The 22,308-nt window shown below is 41.5% G+C and overlaps 2 protein-coding genes across 4 annotated transcripts; both read right to left on the bottom strand.

Moving 5' to 3' along the window:
* Positions 1-1,589: 1,589 nt before the first annotated feature.
* mapre3a (microtubule-associated protein, RP/EB family, member 3a) lies at positions 1,590-8,829 on the bottom strand. 2 transcript variants are annotated; one of them, XM_085767364.1, is made up of 7 exons: positions 8,636-8,829; positions 6,602-6,729; positions 6,350-6,495; positions 6,040-6,235; positions 4,925-5,067; positions 4,220-4,372; positions 1,590-3,026 (listed from the first exon to the last, which is right to left on the bottom strand). In XM_085767364.1, the coding sequence occupies exons 2-7, from the start codon at positions 6,720-6,722 to the stop codon at positions 2,958-2,960; spliced, it is 828 nt and encodes a 275-aa protein (XP_085623490.1). In that variant the 5' UTR covers positions 6,723-6,729; positions 8,636-8,829; the 3' UTR covers positions 1,590-2,957. The 2 variants fall into 2 exon arrangements, with proteins under 2 accessions (XP_085623490.1, XP_085623491.1); XM_085767365.1 differs by having other exon boundaries at positions 6,079-6,235.
* An 857-nt stretch (positions 8,830-9,686) lies between these two features.
* dpysl5a (dihydropyrimidinase like 5a) lies at positions 9,687-21,255 on the bottom strand. Of its 2 annotated transcripts, none has more exons than XM_085767363.1 (13): positions 21,237-21,255; positions 18,158-18,428; positions 16,096-16,254; positions 15,629-15,808; positions 15,436-15,504; positions 15,263-15,307; positions 14,586-14,661; positions 14,152-14,308; positions 13,919-14,060; positions 13,555-13,697; positions 13,201-13,408; positions 12,527-12,695; positions 9,687-11,496 (listed from the first exon to the last, which is right to left on the bottom strand). In XM_085767363.1, exons 2-13 carry the CDS (start codon positions 18,416-18,418, stop codon positions 11,411-11,413), a joined length of 1,695 nt encoding a protein of 564 aa, XP_085623489.1. In that variant the 5' UTR covers positions 18,419-18,428; positions 21,237-21,255; the 3' UTR covers positions 9,687-11,410. The 2 variants fall into 2 exon arrangements, with proteins under 2 accessions (XP_085623489.1, XP_085623488.1); XM_085767362.1 differs by lacking the exon at positions 21,237-21,255 and adding an exon at positions 18,645-18,795.
* Between the last annotated feature and the right edge of the window lie 1,053 nt (positions 21,256-22,308).

Here is a 22,308-nt window from a genome sequence, read left to right as displayed (position 1 = left end):
CAAACTTTTTCTCGGATTTGTTTTTCGCTGCATACAAAGTCAGGACAGCCACAGCCATCTGACCAGGTTCGTTTTCCTTCTGAAGTCAATTAATCACCCGAGTTTCTGTGAGATCTTGTGTGGCCACTGTCGTCCTTAGCCTACTACAAATGTCAAGTGAGTGGTTTCGGGATCTCATTATGTAAAAAAAAGTTTTTAAAGTTTGTATTGGAGAATGTGAGAGTTTATCACCATCTGAACAAACCCCCCTCATAATTTAAGCGGTTTATCCATTTTGAATTTCCCAGAATGCAGCATCTTCAGTGCTCTATGGATAAATTTACTTCAAAAACAATTTTATCCACTCACATGTATGATGCTCTGCTGCCACCTGCTGGTCCTCGGTGCGTTTAACACGCTGCTGCTGCTGCTGCTGCTCATGAAGTGAAGTGACATGTTGACAATACGTTTTATGATACATTTACGGTCAGAGCAGGTTGAACAAGACGTTGAAAATGCTGAAACTTGACTATTTTGACGTTACGAGTTTGTTCGTAGTCTTATCTATGTGAACAAAAATGTGACAAGTTTGAAGTAGCCTATTTCACCGTCCAGCGAGCGCTCTACCATCTGAGCTAATCCCCCGCGCTGCGTGTGGGGGTTGTGACACATCTTACTTCTACATGAAAAGCATCCCCCCCCCCCCGCGGGAGCGCGCATATGTCCCTCACACAAACGCGGGGGGGCGTACTGTTTCATGATTTCATTATAGAATAGAATAGAAGAACAGGTACTCATACTCTTTAAAACTCTTCTGAAGAGTGTAAACAACCTATGTTTTTCTCAACTCAAAATCCCAAAACCTTTCTGTATGCCATGTTGTGTGATGTAGGCCTACCCCAGCTATAAAATTAAACTGATTTTAAGTTTAATGTATTTGGCGTGGCTTTTCACAAGGCTAAATCCTATTTATTCTTGCAATTCATAGGTTGAAAAGTAGGTTGTTTTTTAATTGGGTTAACCTGTGTAGCCTAGAAATTACTCATTTAGGTCGAAAATAATATTGATCCAGAATCACCTATAATGAAAATGTAATGTGGTCTACGGTGAAAGAATTTAAAGTGCATTATGCCTAGACAAGTCATAACCTCTGTGTGTTATTAAAGGTTTAAAATATGACATTTTTTTTCACGCTGCTTAATAATTAATTTGAAATATAATAAATATATCCAACGCTGACTATGCTGTTGGCAGACCCAGTATGTGCACCCCCCCAGTTAACTTTTACCAGGAAAGTGCCACATGCATGAAATTCACTCTGGTTACACATACAAAAAGTGCCAAAACGTACTTCTACACAAAAACATCCCCTCGCGGGAGCGCGCCTCAATATCGCAAACAAACGCAAGGGGGCGTACTGTCTCCTGATTTAATTATTTGTGAAGGGAATAGAAGAGTCACACTTCAAATTCACTCTGGTTACACATACTAGTCCCATCTCTATACTCTGAAAAGCACATGATGCTGGGATCAACAGAAAAAAAATATAGGGGGTAAACGCACAATTACAGATTATTTCTATCTTTGCATAAAATACACCACACATAATGTATTTCACAACTGTTTATTTATTCAAAACTCAAAAGATGAGTGTTCTGTAGATGTTTACATGGTCGATGAATGCAGGTTCCAGAGCAGACGACAGCCAGTTTGCAAATAAAAATAGCTGGGGAAGGACTAGGAGACTTCCTTGGTTAAACTGGATGCTAATTATGACCAGTCAACTGGTCACTTAATACTGACTTTCTTCCAAACTACAACTCGCACACCCTGGGCAACTCAAAAGCAAATCAAAAGTTTAAACACAATGTGATTAGCAGTAAAAACACGACAAAGGTTGTCATGTTCATATGTGTCTGTATTAATTCAGTGTCAGGCTCCCTTGTTTACAGTAAGACATTAGAATTGCTACAATCTATAACCATGTTGTCCGTCTGTAGGTGGCTCTCCACTGCTAAACCTTGAACTCAAAGGCTACTGCATGTCCGCCTAAAAGATACAATGGCAATTAACCAGGATCGTGCGACATCAGACAAAAATCTTCACACAAAATACATTTACAAAATATCACTCATTCACAGTCAATGTGTAACATTCTCATGCTCAGATATGTTGCTGATCAATAATGAGTTATCGCATAGCACTGATCAAATGCCTTGAGTCATTGCACCAAAGAATTTCCTTCAGCGTCTCCACATGCCATGACCCCACCGCCGTAACAGAAAACAAAAGCTTGATGCAGACTCGAGCGCAATCCTTATTCTCAAACGACACACAGGGCCTTCAGCTGTCAGTTCATATACAGTAGATTTGCACCAATTTTGCTACAGAGAGTTATCCTAACTGAAATATAAGTTAAATAAATAAGAAATTGTTATTAAAAAGTCACTTCTGTTACAGTTTTTAGTAGCTCTGGGAGTGTCCTGATGGCACATCGGAGCAGCGTTGTTCTGTGCTCTAATAGTAGTGTTAACAGCGCACCAAAGGCAAATAAATAACTCCATAATGAGCAAATACATTGTTCTCTCAGAAATCAAAAAATGTCAGTAATATTTACAGAGTTAAATTCACTGTTTGCCATAACAACCTCCATGCCAGGCTCGGCTCGATTTTCTGTGTTTCTCATGCTGAAATAACTGGGATATGTTGTACATTACTGTTATTGTTACTGTGTAAAGTGGAGGCAGAGAGGAGCAGCAAATGATGATGCGGAGTAGTTGTGTATAGTATGTAGATGGCCAGAGGGTGGATGGGGGGAGGTTACGAACAGATATTCATATGAGAAAGAAAGGAAAAGACGGACAGAGAGTAGGGATAATGTATTTATAGAGCGCGTGCAGAGAGAGTAGAAAACAAATGAGGGCAAAAAGAAAACTAAAGGGAGGATGGAGATGTTATGGGGGAGGGAGATGAGGGGTTCAGTATTCATCCTGGTCCAGGTGAGCTTGTTCATCGAGTTCTTCATCCTCTGGAGGCGCAAAGCCTTCCTGAGATGCACAAGAGAGAGAAGATATTCAAATTAGAGATGTGAAGTCTCTGTTTCACCATCTTCAACAACTCATTACATTCTTCCTGTTTGTTTACTTTCCGTATACAAATCCATCACAGCATTGAAATCCTTTAAACAGCAGTTAATTTGTTAGCATGTGAATGGCATTTATTTTTTTATTATTGGCAGTGGTATATATTATATATTATTCTTATATTTGTGAAATGGACTGTAACATAACTGTTTAACATAACAATTTTCCATTGGGGATTAATTCAAGTAGCCTATTTATAATTCTGTGAAACTAATGTTCCAAGGAAAAGTTATTACTGCGCCAATGCAGATAACATGTCTTCTTCATAGCCTTAGCAGTTTATTCCGCACATATAAAAAAGAAATAAGAAAGTGATACTGTAATACAGTGGACAGACATAAAAAGTAAATACTTTCCAAAAGACAACACATGAAAAAATGAAAATAATACATAATGATTGGATTTTTTCATATCTGAAAAGGAGCGGGAAGAAGTGAAACTTATCTACTCCCACTCCCACTCCCTACTCCCCCTTATTCATAAATTAACTATCTTGCTTTCTTGTCATTATAATCTATACAATAAGTTAATTTAGCTGGATTTATTCTAAATATATTATCAATAAACTTTATCTCACGTATCCCCATATATAGGCACATACATATACAAGGACAAACTGAAGGTAACACCAAGAGAGCAACAAATAATAAAGAGGTAAATAAATACCCAAATAATTAAATAAATAATAAGCACCTTGTGATTTGTCAAACACCCTCATTCTTGTATATATAAAATTATTTCTTTGTACTTCTTTTTAAACTGGATTATGTTTGGACATTCAAACTGGTTTCTGTGCCTGGTTTCAATGCACTGATATTTATCAGATGCTCCCACTTAACTTTTGCGCTGTCAAAAAACTTAGAACCAAGGTCACTTAACTCACTTAATGGGAAACATACTGAAAACAGAAGTACTATACTGTAGGAACAACATCTCTGCATTGTTGAGTATCATGATAGTCTAAAGCGGGACTTTTAGTCATTATTAAAAATGTCAAAGTCACTTCACTCCTCTCTAGTAATGAACTGTGAGAAACAAACACACAGATTGCAATGGTGCATTGCAGATTTGATGCTGTTAATGCAAAGATACTGTACCTCTGTTGCGTAGAGAATGTCGATTATCTTGCTGAGGATGGGGTTGTTTTCGCTCTCGTGCTCCTGGCAGATCAGCTCGATGTCCCGTAATTTGCTGAAGTAGAAGTCTCTCTCCTTCTCTAGTCCGTCTACGGTCAACTTCAACTCCATCAACTTAGGACGGAAAAAGAAACGTCATGTTGATGCGGGCAGTCTCAGAAAAAAAAAGTATTTGTAAACCACTGTAAATAAAAGGTATCAGGCGAAACTGTCTCCTGTCTTTTTCACTTTAAATCTATTCATAGGTGTAAACAACAATTGACTGCCTTTGCATTTGGTAAATAATAAATCTGGTGTAGATTACAACATAAAATATTAATTGTAGGGAAAGTCAAACAATTTCCCAAGCATTGAAAGCAATAAATAATCAGAAAAAATATGACTCATCATAGAGAGAAAAAGCACAAGTGTCTATAACTCTAAAGCTACAACAGTGTGATGCTAGCCTCACAGCAGCAAAGTACACCACCTACACCAAAGTAGCTAAATGGATTTAACCATTGTTTTCATTAATTCCATTATTTATTCATGTCCTTCTGTAACATGTCATATTATTGCTCTGTAAGAGTCCAATTAATTCAGCACACTACTTCCATATACATGAGACAAAAAAAAAGATGACGTGATCTCAGACCACAGCTCTCCCTCCTCTCTGTGCAACTCTACCTGTTGATTTAGCTCCATGATCTCAGCATCACTGCCTCCATTTCTAGACAAAGACGGGTTCTTCCTCAAGGCTGGAGTGTTGTGTTGGACCCGCTGCGGTGTTGGCATGTTTTTGGGAACTGTTGGAGATGTCCTCTGTGGTCCTGGATTGGTCAGAGATGGTGAGAGATGTTGAGCGTTTGAGTACACACAGAATCTCTGCATTTATTTTGGCCTTGTAGCAACTGTGGCGATGGATGTAGCACATTATAGAGAGCTGATTTTATCAGCTTGTATCATAATTTAGTGTCTTTTGATATGGCATTTTTATGAATGGATTTCAAAAAGTTTTACAAACAGAGCTGATATACAGTAAAAGATACAAATTTGGTTGCCAAACATATAAAGCCAAATTTTGAGATAAAACTAAAAAAAGAATCTGCCAAACCTCTATAAGTGCTTCAGCAGAAGTGTATTAAAGAAACTCAAAGTCAAACCATGCCGACACGCATTATTACAGTTTTGAAATAAATGCAGTCATTCTGCTCACGCTGCTTGCCAGTGAGAAAGTCACAAAGCAGGCTTATGACACGCTAAAAATCAAATCAGGTTGTTCGCCATGATTTTCAAGCAAAAAGCTTTGACAGAGACAGAGCAAGGCTGGTCAGGCTGACGTTAACTCAGGTTAGTAAAATGAGACACTTTCTTGTTTCAGTCCAACTTTGAGAGAAATGAAGCTGCAACAGCGCTGCATCACCGGCGTAATGCACAACACTGGAGATAATCATTACATGTGATATTTCTGCAGGTCCTCTGGTGCTGCCGATCGAGATCAATTAGAATTGGGAGGTGCGAGTTGAAACTGAAGTTGCGTGATGTGAATTTTGCAACCCCACCAACTGCTGCATCCCACTACTCACTGTGGCGCCCGCCTGGTGCAATCCCACCAGTGACTCACTCATACCTACAGTGTCATGTTGCTTGTGAATGCTGGGCAGTGAGATGGATCTAAAGAAGACAGCAGTCATTCTGTGAATCGTGCTGCTCACACCACTTGCTTGCAGGGGGGGAGCGCCCTTGAGCCATCCAAAAGCTCAGCAAGACCGTGCAAGCGAAGGCAAAACTGTTTGGTTTACCTGGGTTTCTCTTTGGTTTGTGGTGGATAAAGTGATCACCTGGGTTGGGGGCAGGGGCCACGTCCTGCCCCTGTCTGGCTAGTAAAGGGTCATATTCCTTCCCGTCATAGTTGGCATCGAAGAACTTCTTGAACCACTGCACGAATTCAAAGTTGTCCTGGAACTTCCCTTTTACAAGCTTCTCTACAGGAATTATCTGGAGGATGGAAACAGGAAATGCTTGAATAGCTCCATGTGATACAGCATGTATCTAAGGCAAGTGCAAGGGGTGATAGAGTAAAAAACGGAAAAATATGAAGGGGACTCTGACTTTGTCAACACTCATCCTTTTAAATGCTGCCTGAAGAACTTTGAAGTTGTGTATAAATTCATGCTCCAGCTTGGCTTGAAATTTGACCTTCTTCAGAAGGATGCAACCTGGAAACAACATGTCCATGAACTGGCAGTACGCAGCTCCTGGAAAACACAGAAGACACAGACATTTAATTTCTTATCTTGAAGAGCGTTCAATCAAAAAATCCTCCGCAAACGCACCGCAAACCCCTCGGGCGGCGGGCCTCACCTGAACATAGCTGTTCGATCTTGGTGTAGGTGAGATGCAAAGAATCGTTGACCCATGCCAGCATGTCATGTCGGCTGAGGTTGTCAATAGACACAGATGTGGCGTACACATTCACTGCCATCCCCTACCTGGAACACACAAGACAGAGACAAGGAAGACAGGTACTGAATCTGGATCTCAAAAGAGCTGAAGAACAGAAAAGACATTCACCAACAAAGTCGTCATTAAACATTTCAAACTGATTGATTTCCCTGTCATTGATTAACAACAACTGTATGTAAACTAAAGTTAACTGATGACTGTTATCATATAATCAAGTTAAGGTGGGGTGTTTGAAGACTTAGTCTCGTCCAACTTTCGAGCTGTCCATCCTCCTCAGCCAGACTGCCTCCTACCTCCTCCACTGATCTTTCCCATAACCTTTAACCAACCTACCAAACATCTTGAAGGCAGAAGAATGCAAACCTGATACTGCATCTAATTATTATCCTCTTGATCAATCCTCTGCTATGGAAAACTTTGTTACTAATCTTTCAAATAACTTCAGAAACCCAAAACTTAACCAGCATCACATAAGATGAATAAAAACACACCCGAGAAGCTGGATCTAGGAGATGTTTGGTGTGTTTGCTTTTGAATGACTCAAGTTCATTGATTATCAACACAACTTCTTATTAATGATTAGTCTTTACAGCTGTTTCAGCTCCAGACTTCAGTCATATATTGACCGACTTTCGTTGGATTCCACTGCTTGGTCTTATCATCCTGGACTCATACAGAACATACTGCATTAGTATTAAACCCCATAATCTGTCAATATGTTGGAGCGCACATTTTTCTAATATGACATGGTGGGGGTCTCTGTTTACAATGACTTCCCAGAGGTTATATATTTCCCTATATGTCCTAAGGGGGACTTTTCCTATTAGACTACTAGGCCAGACACCTCTGAGACCAGTGATATGGGCCTGTGGGACATGCACTTCATTTCTCAGTGTAAACACAGAGACCACACTGAGAGGCATCTTTAGCTTTAATCTACAGATGTGTTGTGAGCATAATCCCCCCTAGATTAAACAGAAATATCCCGATGTTTGTGAGCTGCTTTACACATCTGACAGCTCCGGCCTCCTCTATGCTCACTTTGATTGTTCATCACCAGTGTCAGAAATGAGGAAAGTGACACCTTGACTTTCCCTGCAGTAGCTATAGGAGAAAAGGAAAGAGATGCACATCAACGCAGACGAGACAGGGGCTTTAAAAATGATGGCTGTAAGGTCACACGTCGCTGTGTGTCTGCAGCTGACAGCACGTCTCTCACATTCACACTCACAACAACTGAATCACGCTTAGTTGCAAATTGCACGGCAGTGGTTTTGTAGTGATAACACTGCTGGCTCCTGTGAATGCACCTTCAGCAGCGCACATTACACCAGCATTTCTCCCATGGGGCTTGGCCAGCCTACAATTGCATGATTCTAACCTTCGACCGTACAGGCAACAATAAATCCGTTTATATGACCAAAAAACACGCAGGTTGTGCCACGTTAACAGGCGCAGACCTTTCTGCATGGCTGTAATTCCTAGTAAATATGAACTATTGCATCGAGGGTGGCGCACGAAAGGGAAGTCAATCTATTCTCTCTCCCCCCCCAAAAAAGAGCCGGGCCTCAGCGAAAGCTCCGGTAATGACTGCAGCAAAAAAAAAGACAGAAAGCAACCCAGAGTGCAAAGACCCTCCAGTGTGAGCCCGGAGAAATGGGCGGGGGTCTGACATTTCAAGCCTGAGCTGAGAACAATAAATGAGCCCGTTCGCCTGGTGCCTCCTGGTTGAAAAACCCGCAACGCTGGTCTTCCAGCGGCCCCCTCTACAGGCCTCCCCGAATACCTCAGGACTGTCAGTGCACGGGAAATATCCTCAGTGCCTGGGAATAAAACACCGCTTCACCCCCTCCCCCGCAAAACACGCACAAAACCCAGAACCGAGCGGGGACGAAGCGGCTCAGCGGATCCGTCGTGCGTTGAAATACTCACTGTATTCAGGAGTGTCTGTGTTGTTATCACGCTGGCAGTCTTTCCTTATGTCAATGCCCGTTGCTGTCGTCGTTGTCAGACCCTGCGCGGTGCAGTGCTTGGTAACGGGCCGCCCTGTCTGGGGCTGCAACAATCCAGCTCCCACTGCGCATGCGCCCGACTCCATGCTGCTAAAGGTTCATTATAAATAGGACTTTGGCCTGTTCCAGCTAAGAGACACATGATGTGTCTGGTTGGATTTTAGGGCCTGCTAGTGACTAAGGTTTTAGTGAGGTCAAGCCACACAAAAAAATGCCTTATATTGCTGTTTCATCTGCTGCTGGATAAGAAATGTAGTAATTACATCCTTTACTTCACTTACACAAGTGTTAATACAACAACCAGAGCTGATTCAAACAATTAGTTTCATTATCAATTAATCTGCTTCCTGGATTAACTGATTAACCTTACAAAATGTGAGGAAACAGTGGACAAAATGATCAAAACACAATGATATTTAGTGTAAAGTAATTCATTGTAGTTTTGCCGACTATGCAAAAACCCTTCATAACAAGTAAAAAAATCTGCTTTTAAAATGACTTGAATGCATCATTAGATTGTTAATTCTGATTAAAAAAAAAACACTATGTTATTGTTGGAGGTGGAGCTAGATTTAACCACATGCAGTGATTCCCCACCTTGGGATCAGGCTCCCTCCAACAGGTCACAAGATAAATCTGAAGGGAACAACTCGCTTCTGCTACAATTTTGTTTTGTATCGTGTGTGTGAAACACTGGAGAGTCGTGCCTCTTTGGTATTTAAATGGTTATTTTCTGCGAAATTATCTGAGAAGTGTTTTGTTAGAGGTCACAAGCCAAAAAGGCTGAAAACCACTGGTTTAAAAATAATTAGTAACCACTGCTGAGTAAAAATAGTGGAGTGAAAAGGTCCTGTATCTTCTCCTGAATGTAGATGTGTAAAGTAGAATTAATTGTATGTACTCCAAATGAAGCAAAAGTATCTTAAAGTTGTACTTGAGTTAATGTAGTAATGAGAGACCAGACTCCGATGAAGTAGATTCATTGTGGTTTATTTGCACTCAAATCATGTGATAAAGAGCTGCAAGACAAAAAAAAAGAAGAGATGAAAAGGAATTCAATGTGACAACACATTGTTCAGCACCAGTGTACATTTGGGAGGAGAAGGACACAACAAGATCTGCTGTAGCTTCTGAAAGATCAAAGGTGAAATCTGTCCAAAAAACTATCTTTGACTGTAGCACCATGACCTTCTGAACAAAGCTGGGTCTAAACATGAGCTAAATCTTGTGTGCATCCCTGCTTACACTGCAAAAAATACAGATGCAGAATCATAATCTAAGACATTTATTCACAAGGAAAAATACTGTAACTAAAAACAAACGATAAAAATACAGTAGTTGAGAATTCGACAAAGTATCAGTGCTTTTCTGTAGTTGCTAAACAAGCATGCCTTCCAGTTATGAAGCCGAGCTTTCACTGGCATGTGACGGCTTTGATCCCCTGAAGAAATAACATTCATTCACTAATATCTCTGCTGTTGAGTTAAAACTTCAGCGTGAACGCTGCGGGGGATCACTTCACCTTCTCTAAGCTTCACAGTGCTGTGTTACATTGGACGTGTCAGTCGGAGGAATGGGTTCAAACCAGAACATATTAATAAAAAAAAAAAGAAGAAACAAACAACAGTAGTCAACATGTCAGAGGTCACGACCTGTAGCGTCAGTATGGGAGGGTGTGTTTGAGGGTGTCAGTGTTCTCGGGTGAGAAAAAGGCAGTTTGGGTGAGACTTTTTGCTCTCTGTGGTTAAATGAATATGCTCACAATGAATGCTGAAATATTAGTGCTCACTACAGTAGTTCTAACTATGCTACCATGCACAGTACACACAGCATAGATCATTCACATTTGGTAGGGGTGGAAACAGAAGTCTATTCTGCTATAAGGCTGTAAACATGATCTGAAATGCTAATCTGACAATGATGAACTACTGAACAAAGACCTCATTCTTTATCAGGAAATAACTCGAGTGCAGTAGCATCAAAGGGAAAATAGCTCAAATAACGCAATATAAAAAATAAATAAACAAACAAATACATGTAAAAGGTCAGTTTACATTAGCTTGTTTTTCATCACTTGGTCAATTGCAACTTTTTTTCATTTTTTTTTCATTTAATTTCAATAGCTGACATATTAATGTCATGCCGACACCCTTGTAATAATTTATTACATTGCATTCACCATGAGTCGCAGTTAAAAGACATTTGTGACATTTGTGACATTAAATCATGTAGAAAGGCATCTAAATAGTACATGATACAAGTGCAAAATCGTACTTTACAGTGAGGTAAAACAATCGCATCATAAAAACCAAGACTCACCTTCACATTCCTAAAACTATTTTCCCCTAACGTGATCCAATAGCCAAAATAATTCACTGGCAACATTTTTTATTTTTTATTTGCTGAGTGTTTTTGGTTATCACTTGACTGAAATTTGGTAGCTATAATCACTTAACAAGTTTTTTTTTTTTAATTTTAAGTTTTTTTGATCCATGTTCCAATATTATAACGGCAATGTCATAAGGTTTAATAGTTTACAATCCTAAATTACTGTGCTGAGTTCAAAATGACAACATGACTCCATTACCCCACATGTATTCTAAGCTTCCAGAAAGAAAAACAAGTGATCTTTGCTTGGCCATTATGTCTCCCTCAGGTATCTTTCTTCCGCTTCATGTGACGGCCGCCTGATTAGTTACCAGATCCCGCTGGATCTGCCTCCAGGAGGAGCCAGGATCCTGGCCGAGGATCTCTTTGGAATGTTGTCATCGATCTGGGCACCTGCAAACACCGGATCGCACAGAGGTTACACAGTGGAGAAGCTGGATTTTACTAATAGGACTTAAGAGCAGCTCAACCATATTTTCTTATGGTCTTGCATAGGGTTCTGTAAACGGCTTATAATCAACCAGAGCAGATCCAATCAGATTTAAGGATTGCAACATACTTTAAAAGATCAAAACAATTCCTCTCATGCCATTTAAGATGCTGCTCAAACCATTTATTGTTACTGCCAAGTTATTGTTATTATTTAAGTATAATCTGAATAGAATAAGTCTGGATAATGCTGTTTCTCAAACTGTGTTCTGAAAACTGTGTTATTATTCTAAGCAAAATTAATCCTCAGGCACCAAGATACTGTACAGATTATGTAAAACGATTCTTCAATGACGTAAGAGTACACTACTGTTCCCCAGAGGTCCACCTTAAGGCTTAAGGCACCCACAGTAAACCACAACATCCCTGGTTCAAGTTCGGTCAAAGAGTTTTGTTTCACGTCTTTCTAAAGCTAAAACACTCTCCAAAAAATTAAAAAGAGTACTGGGGTATCTCTTCAAACTCAGTATACATAAATGTGAAAAATGGAGCTAAAACACAGGACGGTTTAAGTTTGTTATACCTTTTTTAATTTAGCAAAGTAACGTGTGATGAAATTACAAATCTGTCATAATAAATGCTTAAAATCCCGTATACAGGTGTCAGTCCCACAGCTGAGGAGCTGTAACAGTCTGGACCAAGCACAGCCTGTGTGTGGCTGATAAGATGCACTGTCACTGTAGCTTTCTGAGTTACTTAAACTACAGCTCCCTCACCAGGCCAATATTCAGATTTCTTTTAAGACCAGAGCAGCAGAGCCAAAATGCAGCAAACAAGACTGTACAGTACCAAACATACACCACCTGTCAGTGTTTTCAGTTTATAAACAGACACAGCTTGAAAATCACTTTCTCTTACACATACATCATTTCATGCACACATGAAATGAAAAACAAATAACATCATATCCCTGTGTGAATGTGTTAGTCCTCACCAGACAGGCTGAAGCTGGACTCATGGAGGTCCCTCATGTTGCCGTGCCGGGTGCAGGGGCGTGTCGGAGTGTCCAGATCTGAAGCCCCAAAGTCCCTCTTTCCTGAGTTGACCACGGCGACCACTTCACCTGTGTACGGCTCCCGCTCCACAGCTTTCACAGCCTGGCACTGGTAGGATCAGAGACACATGAACAAACTGATTAATGAACATGTTAACTTAGAAAATAATAATTCAATAATAATAGCAGCATTAGAATAGAATAGAATAGCCTTTACTTGTCGTTATGCATAACTGTACAACGAAATAGGAGAGCTGCCCCTTTAAAGTGCTGATACGTTCAAACAATACACAATACAAAATGCAATAAATAATACATATCACTTCACACATCACATCATTCACACAGGCAACAGTTTAAAACTATGCAGCATAGTCAGTTTTAAAAATGTGGACAGTTAGTAGTAGATGGAGAACATGTTTCTACCGATATAGTGATTAATTGTAGTGTTCCTTATACCAAATGCACAAAAAATATAATTACATCTTAAACTGTGCGGTATATCTAAGTTGTTTTCATGGAAATCAATGAAGGACTATGTTTAATAAATGGCCTGTTAATTAATGGAAATCCACTCCACTCTGCCGATACATGAATCCTGGTGTGTCCGATACCTTTTCCCTCTGAACCATCTTCTTGTAAAGATAATCTGGGAAGGTTCTCAGGGGGCAGAACTTTCCAGAGCCTTCGGCGCATGTGAACATCCCGTTTTCGTAGACCAGGCGGCCACGGCTGACGGTGACCAGGGGAACACCATGACAGCGAAGGCCTTCGTACAGGTTTACATCTCCTCCCTGGACCTGGTTGTCCACAGAAATGGTCCTGCAGATGGAGGTGAGAGAAAGAAATGACCCATTTAAACCAGGCAAAAAAAACAAAACAACAACAACCTAATCAGCCTCTGAGTTATGGGATGAGAGGCGTAGTGAGACAATCTGGTCGATGAATGGATGTATCCAGTTTCATACTTGGATCCCTCTGGGTCCCAGACAACCACATCAGCATCTGCTCCTGCGATGATCCTGCCTTTCCTGGGGTAGAGGTTGTAGATCTTGGCAGCATTTGAGCTTGTGACGGCAACAAAGCGATTCTCATCCATTTTACCTCCAATCTGTGAATTATGACAAACACAAAGATTAAAATATGTTTGTAATCTGAGTGATGAATTTATGCCGATGCACTAAAAGTAGGAGATGCTCTTTGTGCCTCTTCGGCCAGTCTATATAGTATTTTTTTTTTAAAGTTCAAATCAATATCCTCCCAAAACCAAAACAGATATCCTGATTGTGGAGGTTCTCCACTGCAAGATGAGAACAAAAGAGCTACACATACCACTCCTTTCTCCCAGATGACGCTCATGCGGTCCTGAATGCCAGGGAGCCCATGAGGGATCTTTGTGAAATCATCCTTGCCCATAGCTCTCTGTTTGATGGTGAATGGACGGTGGTCAGACGCCAAAACGTTCAGAGAGTCGCTGCGGGCGGAACAGAGTTAAAAAGAAGGTCACACACAGGTTTGGTGAAGAAGTGGAAACAAACAGGACGAGTCAAATTTATAGCACTTACTTTCCCAGCAGGCTCATTAGGAAATTTGGAGTATTGGGGTCGAGGCGGAGAGGCGGTACGACAACATGGGCGGCAGCGTGGGCCCAGTCCTGGTGATAGTACTGCATACCGTTCAGCACAGCGTGAGCCGTGGTGGTCTCTCCGTGGACCACTTTACCTGTAGTTAAACAGCACAATATTAACACAGACTGGATTAAACGTCAGTGAGAGGAGAGCTGCAAGAAAAAGGGCACGGATTAAACAATCAAGAGATTAAAAGATTAACCACCATGACTCCAAAATGCTCAGGAAAATATGCCTCTGACCAAGTAAACATGAACGTGAATGTCCTATAATTTCATTTTAGATATTATTTTCAAATTTAGTAAGATGTAGGTGTGTATAAAACTGATTAATAATACAGTATTGATTAGTAAAATGTAAATAGGCCCCACCTTGCATCTTGGCTGTAGCCACAACATCTCCTGCAGACATACTGGACACATTCACAAGATAGATCGGGCAGTGGGCCTACAAGAAAACACACACACACACACACACACAGGTTTTAGATACATATGTAATCATTTTAAACAAGGCCATATGCAGTTTGACATCTTAGCATGCTAGCATATGCAAATTACAACCAACACAAAGTGCAGCTGAGTCTGGTGACGGGAAAGTCATTAATTTTCAGTATTTGGTCATAACCATTTTATTAGACACATTTTATTTTGACCACTTTATGGGACAAAATCAAAATCAAGTTATGTTTGGCTCATAAAAGTCCAGCTGGAGAGGTGAACGTCTGATACAAATATCATCTCAATCCATCCAATAGTTGTGGAAACGGATCACAAATATGAACCTCAAGTCAAAAGATCAACCTCTGAGAACCATGAACATTTTGCGACATCTTTTAGGTTTTCGCTTATTTTATAAGCGAAAACCTCGATTTGATGGTGGTGGTGAGGGAATGAGAGTCAACATGAACTATGAACGTCTTTCCAAACACTCAGCACAAGCCATAGTTGTTCAATTATTTCAGTCCGATCCAAAAAAAAAACAGACCAACCAGCACATTGACATCCCCATAGCCGTACTATTAGAATGGCCTTGTGATCTCACTCACCCTGTTGGCGATGGTAATTGCCCTGTGGGTCGCCTCTGCCTCCAACTGTAAAAACACACACACACACACACACACCCATGAGAAATCATCATGAGAGAGACACTGGGTTTATTTAAATAGACTTATTTAATTTAGTTTAACAGAGACACAAAGTGGATGCATGGATATCATACCTCCTCAGGTCTGCTGATTTCAATGCCCTCAGGGCCACTGATGCCTAGGTCCAGTGCTTCCTTTGCACCCTGAACAGAGACAAAAGAGACGCCGTGGATCAGATCATGCTCATATAGAACACATTAGTACAAGATACATTTGGAAATAGATTTGTAAATTGTAGGAAAAGTACAACGAAATGATTCCCCTCACCTCTGCCACCAGCTCCCCGTTCTCAGCGTGGACTCTTGCGATAGCTCCGATGTCCTTACACTGCTGCAGCGCCTGGAAGAGCTCACTGTCCCTCAGCATGAACATGTCCTTGTAGGCCATGAACATCTGAAAGGAGTTCACTCCATGCTCTTTCACCAGCTTCTCCATCTCAGCTCGTACCTGCAGGAGGAGAGGGTGTAAATGAGCTCTAGCATTTTTTTTTAAATTTTATCCTGGAGTTTCCTTGTACAAAACAAATGAGCACAGTTAATTCTTGTCTGTGCGATTTTGTTGAGGTTTATTTGTTCGAGTTAGCGTTAGTAGGAGATCACTAACAGAGGTACAAGAGGAACCAACTGTCTCCTGAGTAGGACTGATGTTTAACAGTTTAGACAGAAACCGAATATGAATTTTATCTTGAAACATAAAGATGAAGGAATAAAGGCTCCATCTTGTGGGCTCCGTACCTTGGGCCCCCACCAAGTAACTCCCACGTGCAGAGCGTAGTCACAGCAGGCTTTGGAGTCGGCCGAGCTGCGGCACTGATCGTAGGCTTCCAGCAAAGACTCATTCTTCTCAGGCAGGACGTGTCCAATCACCATTGTTGTACCACCAGCCAGAGCTGCCTGGAAGAGACGCAGAAAAACACCCAACCAATCACTTAGATGCAAGATGTAATTCTGTCACTTATTACCAGAAGTAATTGCGTTGTATTGCTTCTGTCATTTGGTGAGAGAATGACATTTTGTGCTCTGTTGTCCTGATTTCACCCGTGTTTTTATTCATAGGCAGTGTTAAACCAATGTGACCTGAGGTTGACTGATAAGCAGACCTTTAAATTAACTGGGATGAAGAATAAACCAGGCCATTAAGTGACACTGACGCAGGAGATATTGATTCATTAAGTCCGTAAATACTAAAGAGACCATAATCCACTAACCAGCGCATCTCTCACTGTGAGCATAAAAGTAAAAGCCTCATTTGCCATTAATGCTTATCTTTATGGTTATATGCAGACTACTGCTGAGGGGAAATATAAATCCAGAGCAGTTAAAATCCAGGGATTGGATCCCTCTCACAGTATAATCAAGAGGCATTCATCATCTACTATATCAGCACTTTTTAATTTTTATCCTCCAGTAACAGATTTACGTTTTAAACTAGTGTAAACCTTAATAATCCAAACAAGAGAGAGGACACAGTGTGTTTTGTGTATAAGTGCCTGCTTCACCGAGCATCTGTCAGCTGACCCGGGAGAGTGGAGGAGTGTGCAGTGGGAGGGAAAAACCAGGGGGGTGTGGGTCTGAGAACCATTGTCTCCAAGCACAATAGCGTGAGTGAAAAGGCTTTGCGGCAGTCTTTGCAGCAGCCCCGTGGTCACCATGGAAACAGATGCTCATCTGCATTTGTTTCTGGAATTATTCAGGGAGCACGGCAGCAGCGAGCGAAGAGGGTTTGGGAGGGGCCGCGAGGAGAGAGAGAGGAGAGAGAGAGAGAGAGGGGGAACAGTGGAGAATAGTGTCTGTCACCAGTGTCTACCGGTCTGCCCAGTCACGAAACATCTGAATCCCAGCGTCCCGTCATTTCTCAGCTCCCATCCCATCCCATCCTATCATCCCAAAGAGCTCCAGACTGTTGATGAGTCATCATGGTGGCCTGAAGCAAGGCGGGATATCCCAGTCCTAACAGCAACCTCGATGACTCCATCTCAGTATTTCTGGCAGCTTGTAGTCTGGACTGAGCTACAGTGCCAACAGCAAAATGCCAAATCATCCCTGTGTTTACACGGTGCATCTGGCTTGCACTTGGTGGCCTGCTTGTTTAAGGTCGCACCTTGTTCTTAAAATTTGAAATGTCTCTTTGCTATTTCACACGTGTCCATTGTTTATGTGGTTCACATTGGTTCACACATGATTAAACCAGAGCGATAGATATAACAGTTATATCTATCGCTCTGGATTAAACAAAGCAGTGGACAGTCACTTGAAATCCAGAGTCTAAACTGACGTCTTCGGATGTTAATGAGGTTGTTTGAGAATCGATCAGACACATTTTCTGTCCACAGACTAATCAATTAATCAAGGATCATCTTAGAAGGATCATCTTCCAAGACAGATGCCATCGGAGTAGGATCATGCAAAGTATGTAATGACTTAATAGCTGACCATATGTCTGAGCAGCAGTAATATTCAAATTGTCACCACAAGCTGCCTAGTTTAGTTTTAATACACAGTTTTCATTGTATTTAAACGTTTTATTTGTAATTTTAGTTTAGTTTTAATCAAATTCTAACATCCTGTTTCTTATTTTGGCATCTTACTGTCTGAAGAAAAGTAAATCTGTCTAAAATAACTGCCATGTTTGATCCCAAAATATCAAGAAAGCAGTCTCATCGCACACAACAAGCATCACTGACATCTTGGGTAAAATTAACATCAATGGAACAATGTTATTAGAAAGAAAAACTGTCCTGAATAAATGTTGTTTTAGGACAGTGTCACTTGCTCTCCTTTTCCAGCAGGACGTTACCTTGGTGCCGCTGTAGAAGTCGTCTGCCGTGGTGGCGTTCATGAAGCTCTCCTCCAGGTGGACGCTGGTGTCGATGCCCCCGGGGATGACCAGTTTGCCCGAGGCGTCGATCACTTTGGCCCCACCTGGGATCATCAGCTCCTTCCCCACCTGCTGTATGATGCCGTTCTCAATGTAGACGTCGGCCTCCTGGGTGCAGTCGTCGTTCACCACCTTGCCACCCTTTATCAGGATCCTCACCATCGCTGCGCTGGAAGACATGGCTATGGCTCTGGAGGAGAAAAATACATGGAACACTTTTTGTCAGACATCAGTTGCAGCTCCTATAATAGCTGTAATCTGATAGACTGTGCAAAAAAAACTACAATAAAAGAGCAAGAAAAGTTACAGCAAACACAACTTTTTAACTCTTTGGTTCTCCAGTCCAACGCTGTAATCCACAAATATTTACATTTCTACACTAAACTCGAGAAAATCAACATTTTACCTCATCTTGACACAGTGTAGAAAGACTGGAGGCGAGAGATAAGAGTCAGTGATGCTGCTCTGAGACTGGTCTGTCAGGCAGTGTCTGACATCAGCTACAGCACTGAGGAGGCTGTGTCAGTCACCGCCTGTGGCCTGACGTCCCAGCGGACCGTGATGTAGTGGTGAGTCCAGTTGTGGATCACAATAAGGCAAACAAGGGTCAATAAGACCATTATTTTTGAAAAGCCTGAAGCAGCATAAAACCACTATACAATGATGTTCACTCAGCATGAAGCCAAATACAAAAGACTCATAGTGACTGAGTGAGAAATAGAAATGAAGTGAGTTGAGGTGGGTTTCTCTTGCATGACGTAAATGCAAAGAAGCTCTAATGTACTCTAGAGATTCTCAACCGGGACGCAAGAGGGAACTCCAGAGCATTACTGAGGTAAGAAATAATAATAATAAAATAAGTCATAATACACAAAATCTTATCTCATACTAATTTCCCACTCTCTCATGTTCCTTTGTACATGCCAGGCAGTTTAACCTCTGCAGGATAAAACGAAAAACACCAAATCAGTGAACTATTCTTCAACAACAAAGACACAATCTCCAAGATCTGCCTCCTCCCTTCCCTTTTACACAAGTCTATTAATGATGTGATGTATTGTGTGTGTGAGTGTGTGTGTGTGTGTGTGTGTGTGTGTGTGTGTGTGTCTATGTGTGTCCACCCTGCGTGCTTGCGTGTAAAGTGTGCGTGCAGGGTGCGTACGTATGAGGGTGCGGCAACTTTACTGCATGGCATGGACTCCTTCACACATCCAGATCTGATGGATGATAATGTGCAGGGAGGCTGATGATGATGATGGTGATCATGCATTAATACAAACGGGCTGCAAGTCAAGTCGGAGGGCGGACACATTACCCCACCATAACAACAAGGAAGCAAGCTACAGGCTGTGATAAAGTTGCTGTTACATTACAGGCCCTATAGCTCAGTAACCACTATAGAAGTTGAGGCCGGGTAGTAAATAATAAACAGGTGAGCTCTTATTACCTGGTTACACACTTACAAAATAAATCTGTGCTTCACTGGATCAGATATCCTATGAGATCGATAATAAAGCCACTGTGCATAAGGTAGGCCTACAGTTAAATCAGGTGTTTTCAATTGCAATTATTACACTGCAGGCCCCAATACCTGCAGAAATGTCTTTATATTTATATTTTTTTATTTGCCCATAAATATTAATAACCCATGCAATACCCTATATAGGTAAATTACCAGCAGCCATACAGCCATCAGGCCGGTAAATCCAGTGATTCTGCCGGTGGAGTGTAAACGCAATGAGATGACACTTCTACTTGTGCGACTTGACACAAAGAAACCGGTCTAGATCCGGCGTGAGCGAGCGGCTGCACAGCGTTTCATTATCGACCTAGAAACCGCCTCCCGGCTCCCGGTCCGTCCCCGTATAGTCCCTCCTCTGCCCTGCTGCCTGCTGCCTGCTGCACAGCGACCTGCTCGCTTTAAATAAACAGCGCAAAGTGGCTTTAGCGGTGTGATAGTAGGTAGTAGAGCCCCCCTGCTGCCAGGTGGAGCGGCGTGGCTGCACCTCAGGGTGTGTGTTTTAAGTCCAGGGAGGGTGGGTGGATGACAGGAAGAGCAGAGGAGCAGCCAGGGCAGGCAGACACCCAGACGTGTTGTAAGCCAGGGGGGCATGGAAACAAAAGTCTCCAGGCTCCAGGAGAGGATTTTCCTCCACCACCTCTCAGAAGAATAAAGCTGATGATGTGCACCACGTACCTCCTCTCTACAGGCCCGATGCTGCTGCTGCTGCTGCTGCTGCTGCTGCTGCTCTGCTCCACTCGGCTCTGTGTGGACACTTTCTGACAGGAACCAGAAAAATGCAACACAATCCGTGGATGGCACTTCCCAAGGAGATACACACACATACACATTCACATACACACTCACACACACCAGATGGATGCCTTCCTAGCCGGTCCGGGACCAGCAGACCGCAGCATCATCACCACCGTCGAGTCAGCACGGAGATGCAAGTGAGTGTTCCGGTTTTTTGCTTTCAAAATAAAAGCCAACATTACAGTTCCTATTTTATTGACACTTTTTCATGCACTTTTTAGACAACCGTTTAATTCATGGAGGAACCAAAATGTTAGTTTATTGTTCTTTTGTTTTTTTTTTCACAGTGCATGTAAACTATGACAGTTTTTATCAACAGTCCCATAAGGAAATAACCTTGTGTGGCCTAAGGTTGCATAGGGTTAGAAAAGGGTTCAACCACTGCCACATAATGCAATCTGTTTACCTATAAGATTACATTTATGGTTTGTTTTTTTTTGTTTTTTGTAAAATCAACACTTTGATATTAATTAGGCTAACTAACAAACATCTATAAAAGGTAAGAAAGATAGACTGTTGCAAATGTTGCAAAAAGTATGTATGCTAATGTATATTATGATTTTATTCGCATAGCCTAGTGTTTCATGTAGCCTACAGGTTGCGCTGACACTGCTAAACTTTGAATAAATACAAATATCACGCATCTCTGAAAAGTCTTGGAAGTGCTCCATTTTCACTCACCAAATGTGCTTTTATTTTGTAGTTAAATCCCCTTTGTTCCGGTTCCGTCCTGCCAGTCTGCCGGTGACTTGACGCGGCTCTCAGCATCCAGGCCGTGCGACGGTGCGACGCTCCAATCAGCGACGGTGAGTGAAGGCTTGGTCGCCTAAACAACCAATTACTTTGGGCTTAGGGCGTGTCCACCACGAGGAGGCTGTACCACTATCAGAGGCAGAGGGTGGCATGGAAATATCAGAGGAATGGGGCTGCATAATGGACTATTGTAATGATTATCAGCAGCCCTATTAGCATTTTTATTGCATTTAATAGATTAAATGTCACTATGAGCTTTAATCATGTATTTGCAGCGTATGATCTATTATGTCGTTACCTTAAAGGACCCAGGATACATCTTAAGTGTTCGTAACTGAAGGAAAGAAATCAACATGAAACAAGATAAATTATATATTTATGAACATATGGCAGGTATGTGAGTGCAGGCCCATAAACTCTAATGGTTGAATGAAAGGTTTTAGAGTGGCAACATGTTAAAGTCTGATCAAACAGGAGCTGCAGGGCAACTCCCTTATTTTAGATTTACACACAGAGGGTGGCGAGGACCCAGGTGTCGAGACACACACACCCACAGACAGACACACACCCACAGACAGACACACACACACAATCCCCTCCTGGAGGCCATGATGGCATAGAAACAGGAGCTGAAAATCAATCTCCACATCTCCTCTATCAACCTCCAGATAATTAGAAGCTACAACAGAGTCATGAGGGCAGAAATTATTATTATGGGACTTTATCAAAAAGCCAAAGTGTGATTGGAATTTGAGTATTTTGTGTCTGTCCACTACAAAATTTCATTATTAAGCATAGTTCATCATAATTATAGCTAATCCTTGTATAATTATGTGGTAGGCAATCATAATCATATGGTTTATGGAAACTGTAGGCTATACCACAGGCATAGGTTTGATTTCAGAACTACAATGAGGACACAATTAAGATAATGGTTGTTTAGAACTGGAGGCATAGGAATATTATCTGCTGCAAGATAAAATTTAATATTAAAGCTTTC

This window comes from Trachurus japonicus, chromosome 22 (genome assembly GCF_045865225.1).
Source record: "Trachurus japonicus isolate A0001 chromosome 22, Traja_1.0".
In the NCBI taxonomy this organism is placed as follows: Eukaryota; Metazoa; Chordata; class Actinopteri; order Carangiformes; family Carangidae; genus Trachurus; species Trachurus japonicus.
The sequence above is the reverse complement of the archived record's forward strand: the minus strand, read 5'-3'. Positions and strand labels throughout refer to the sequence as shown.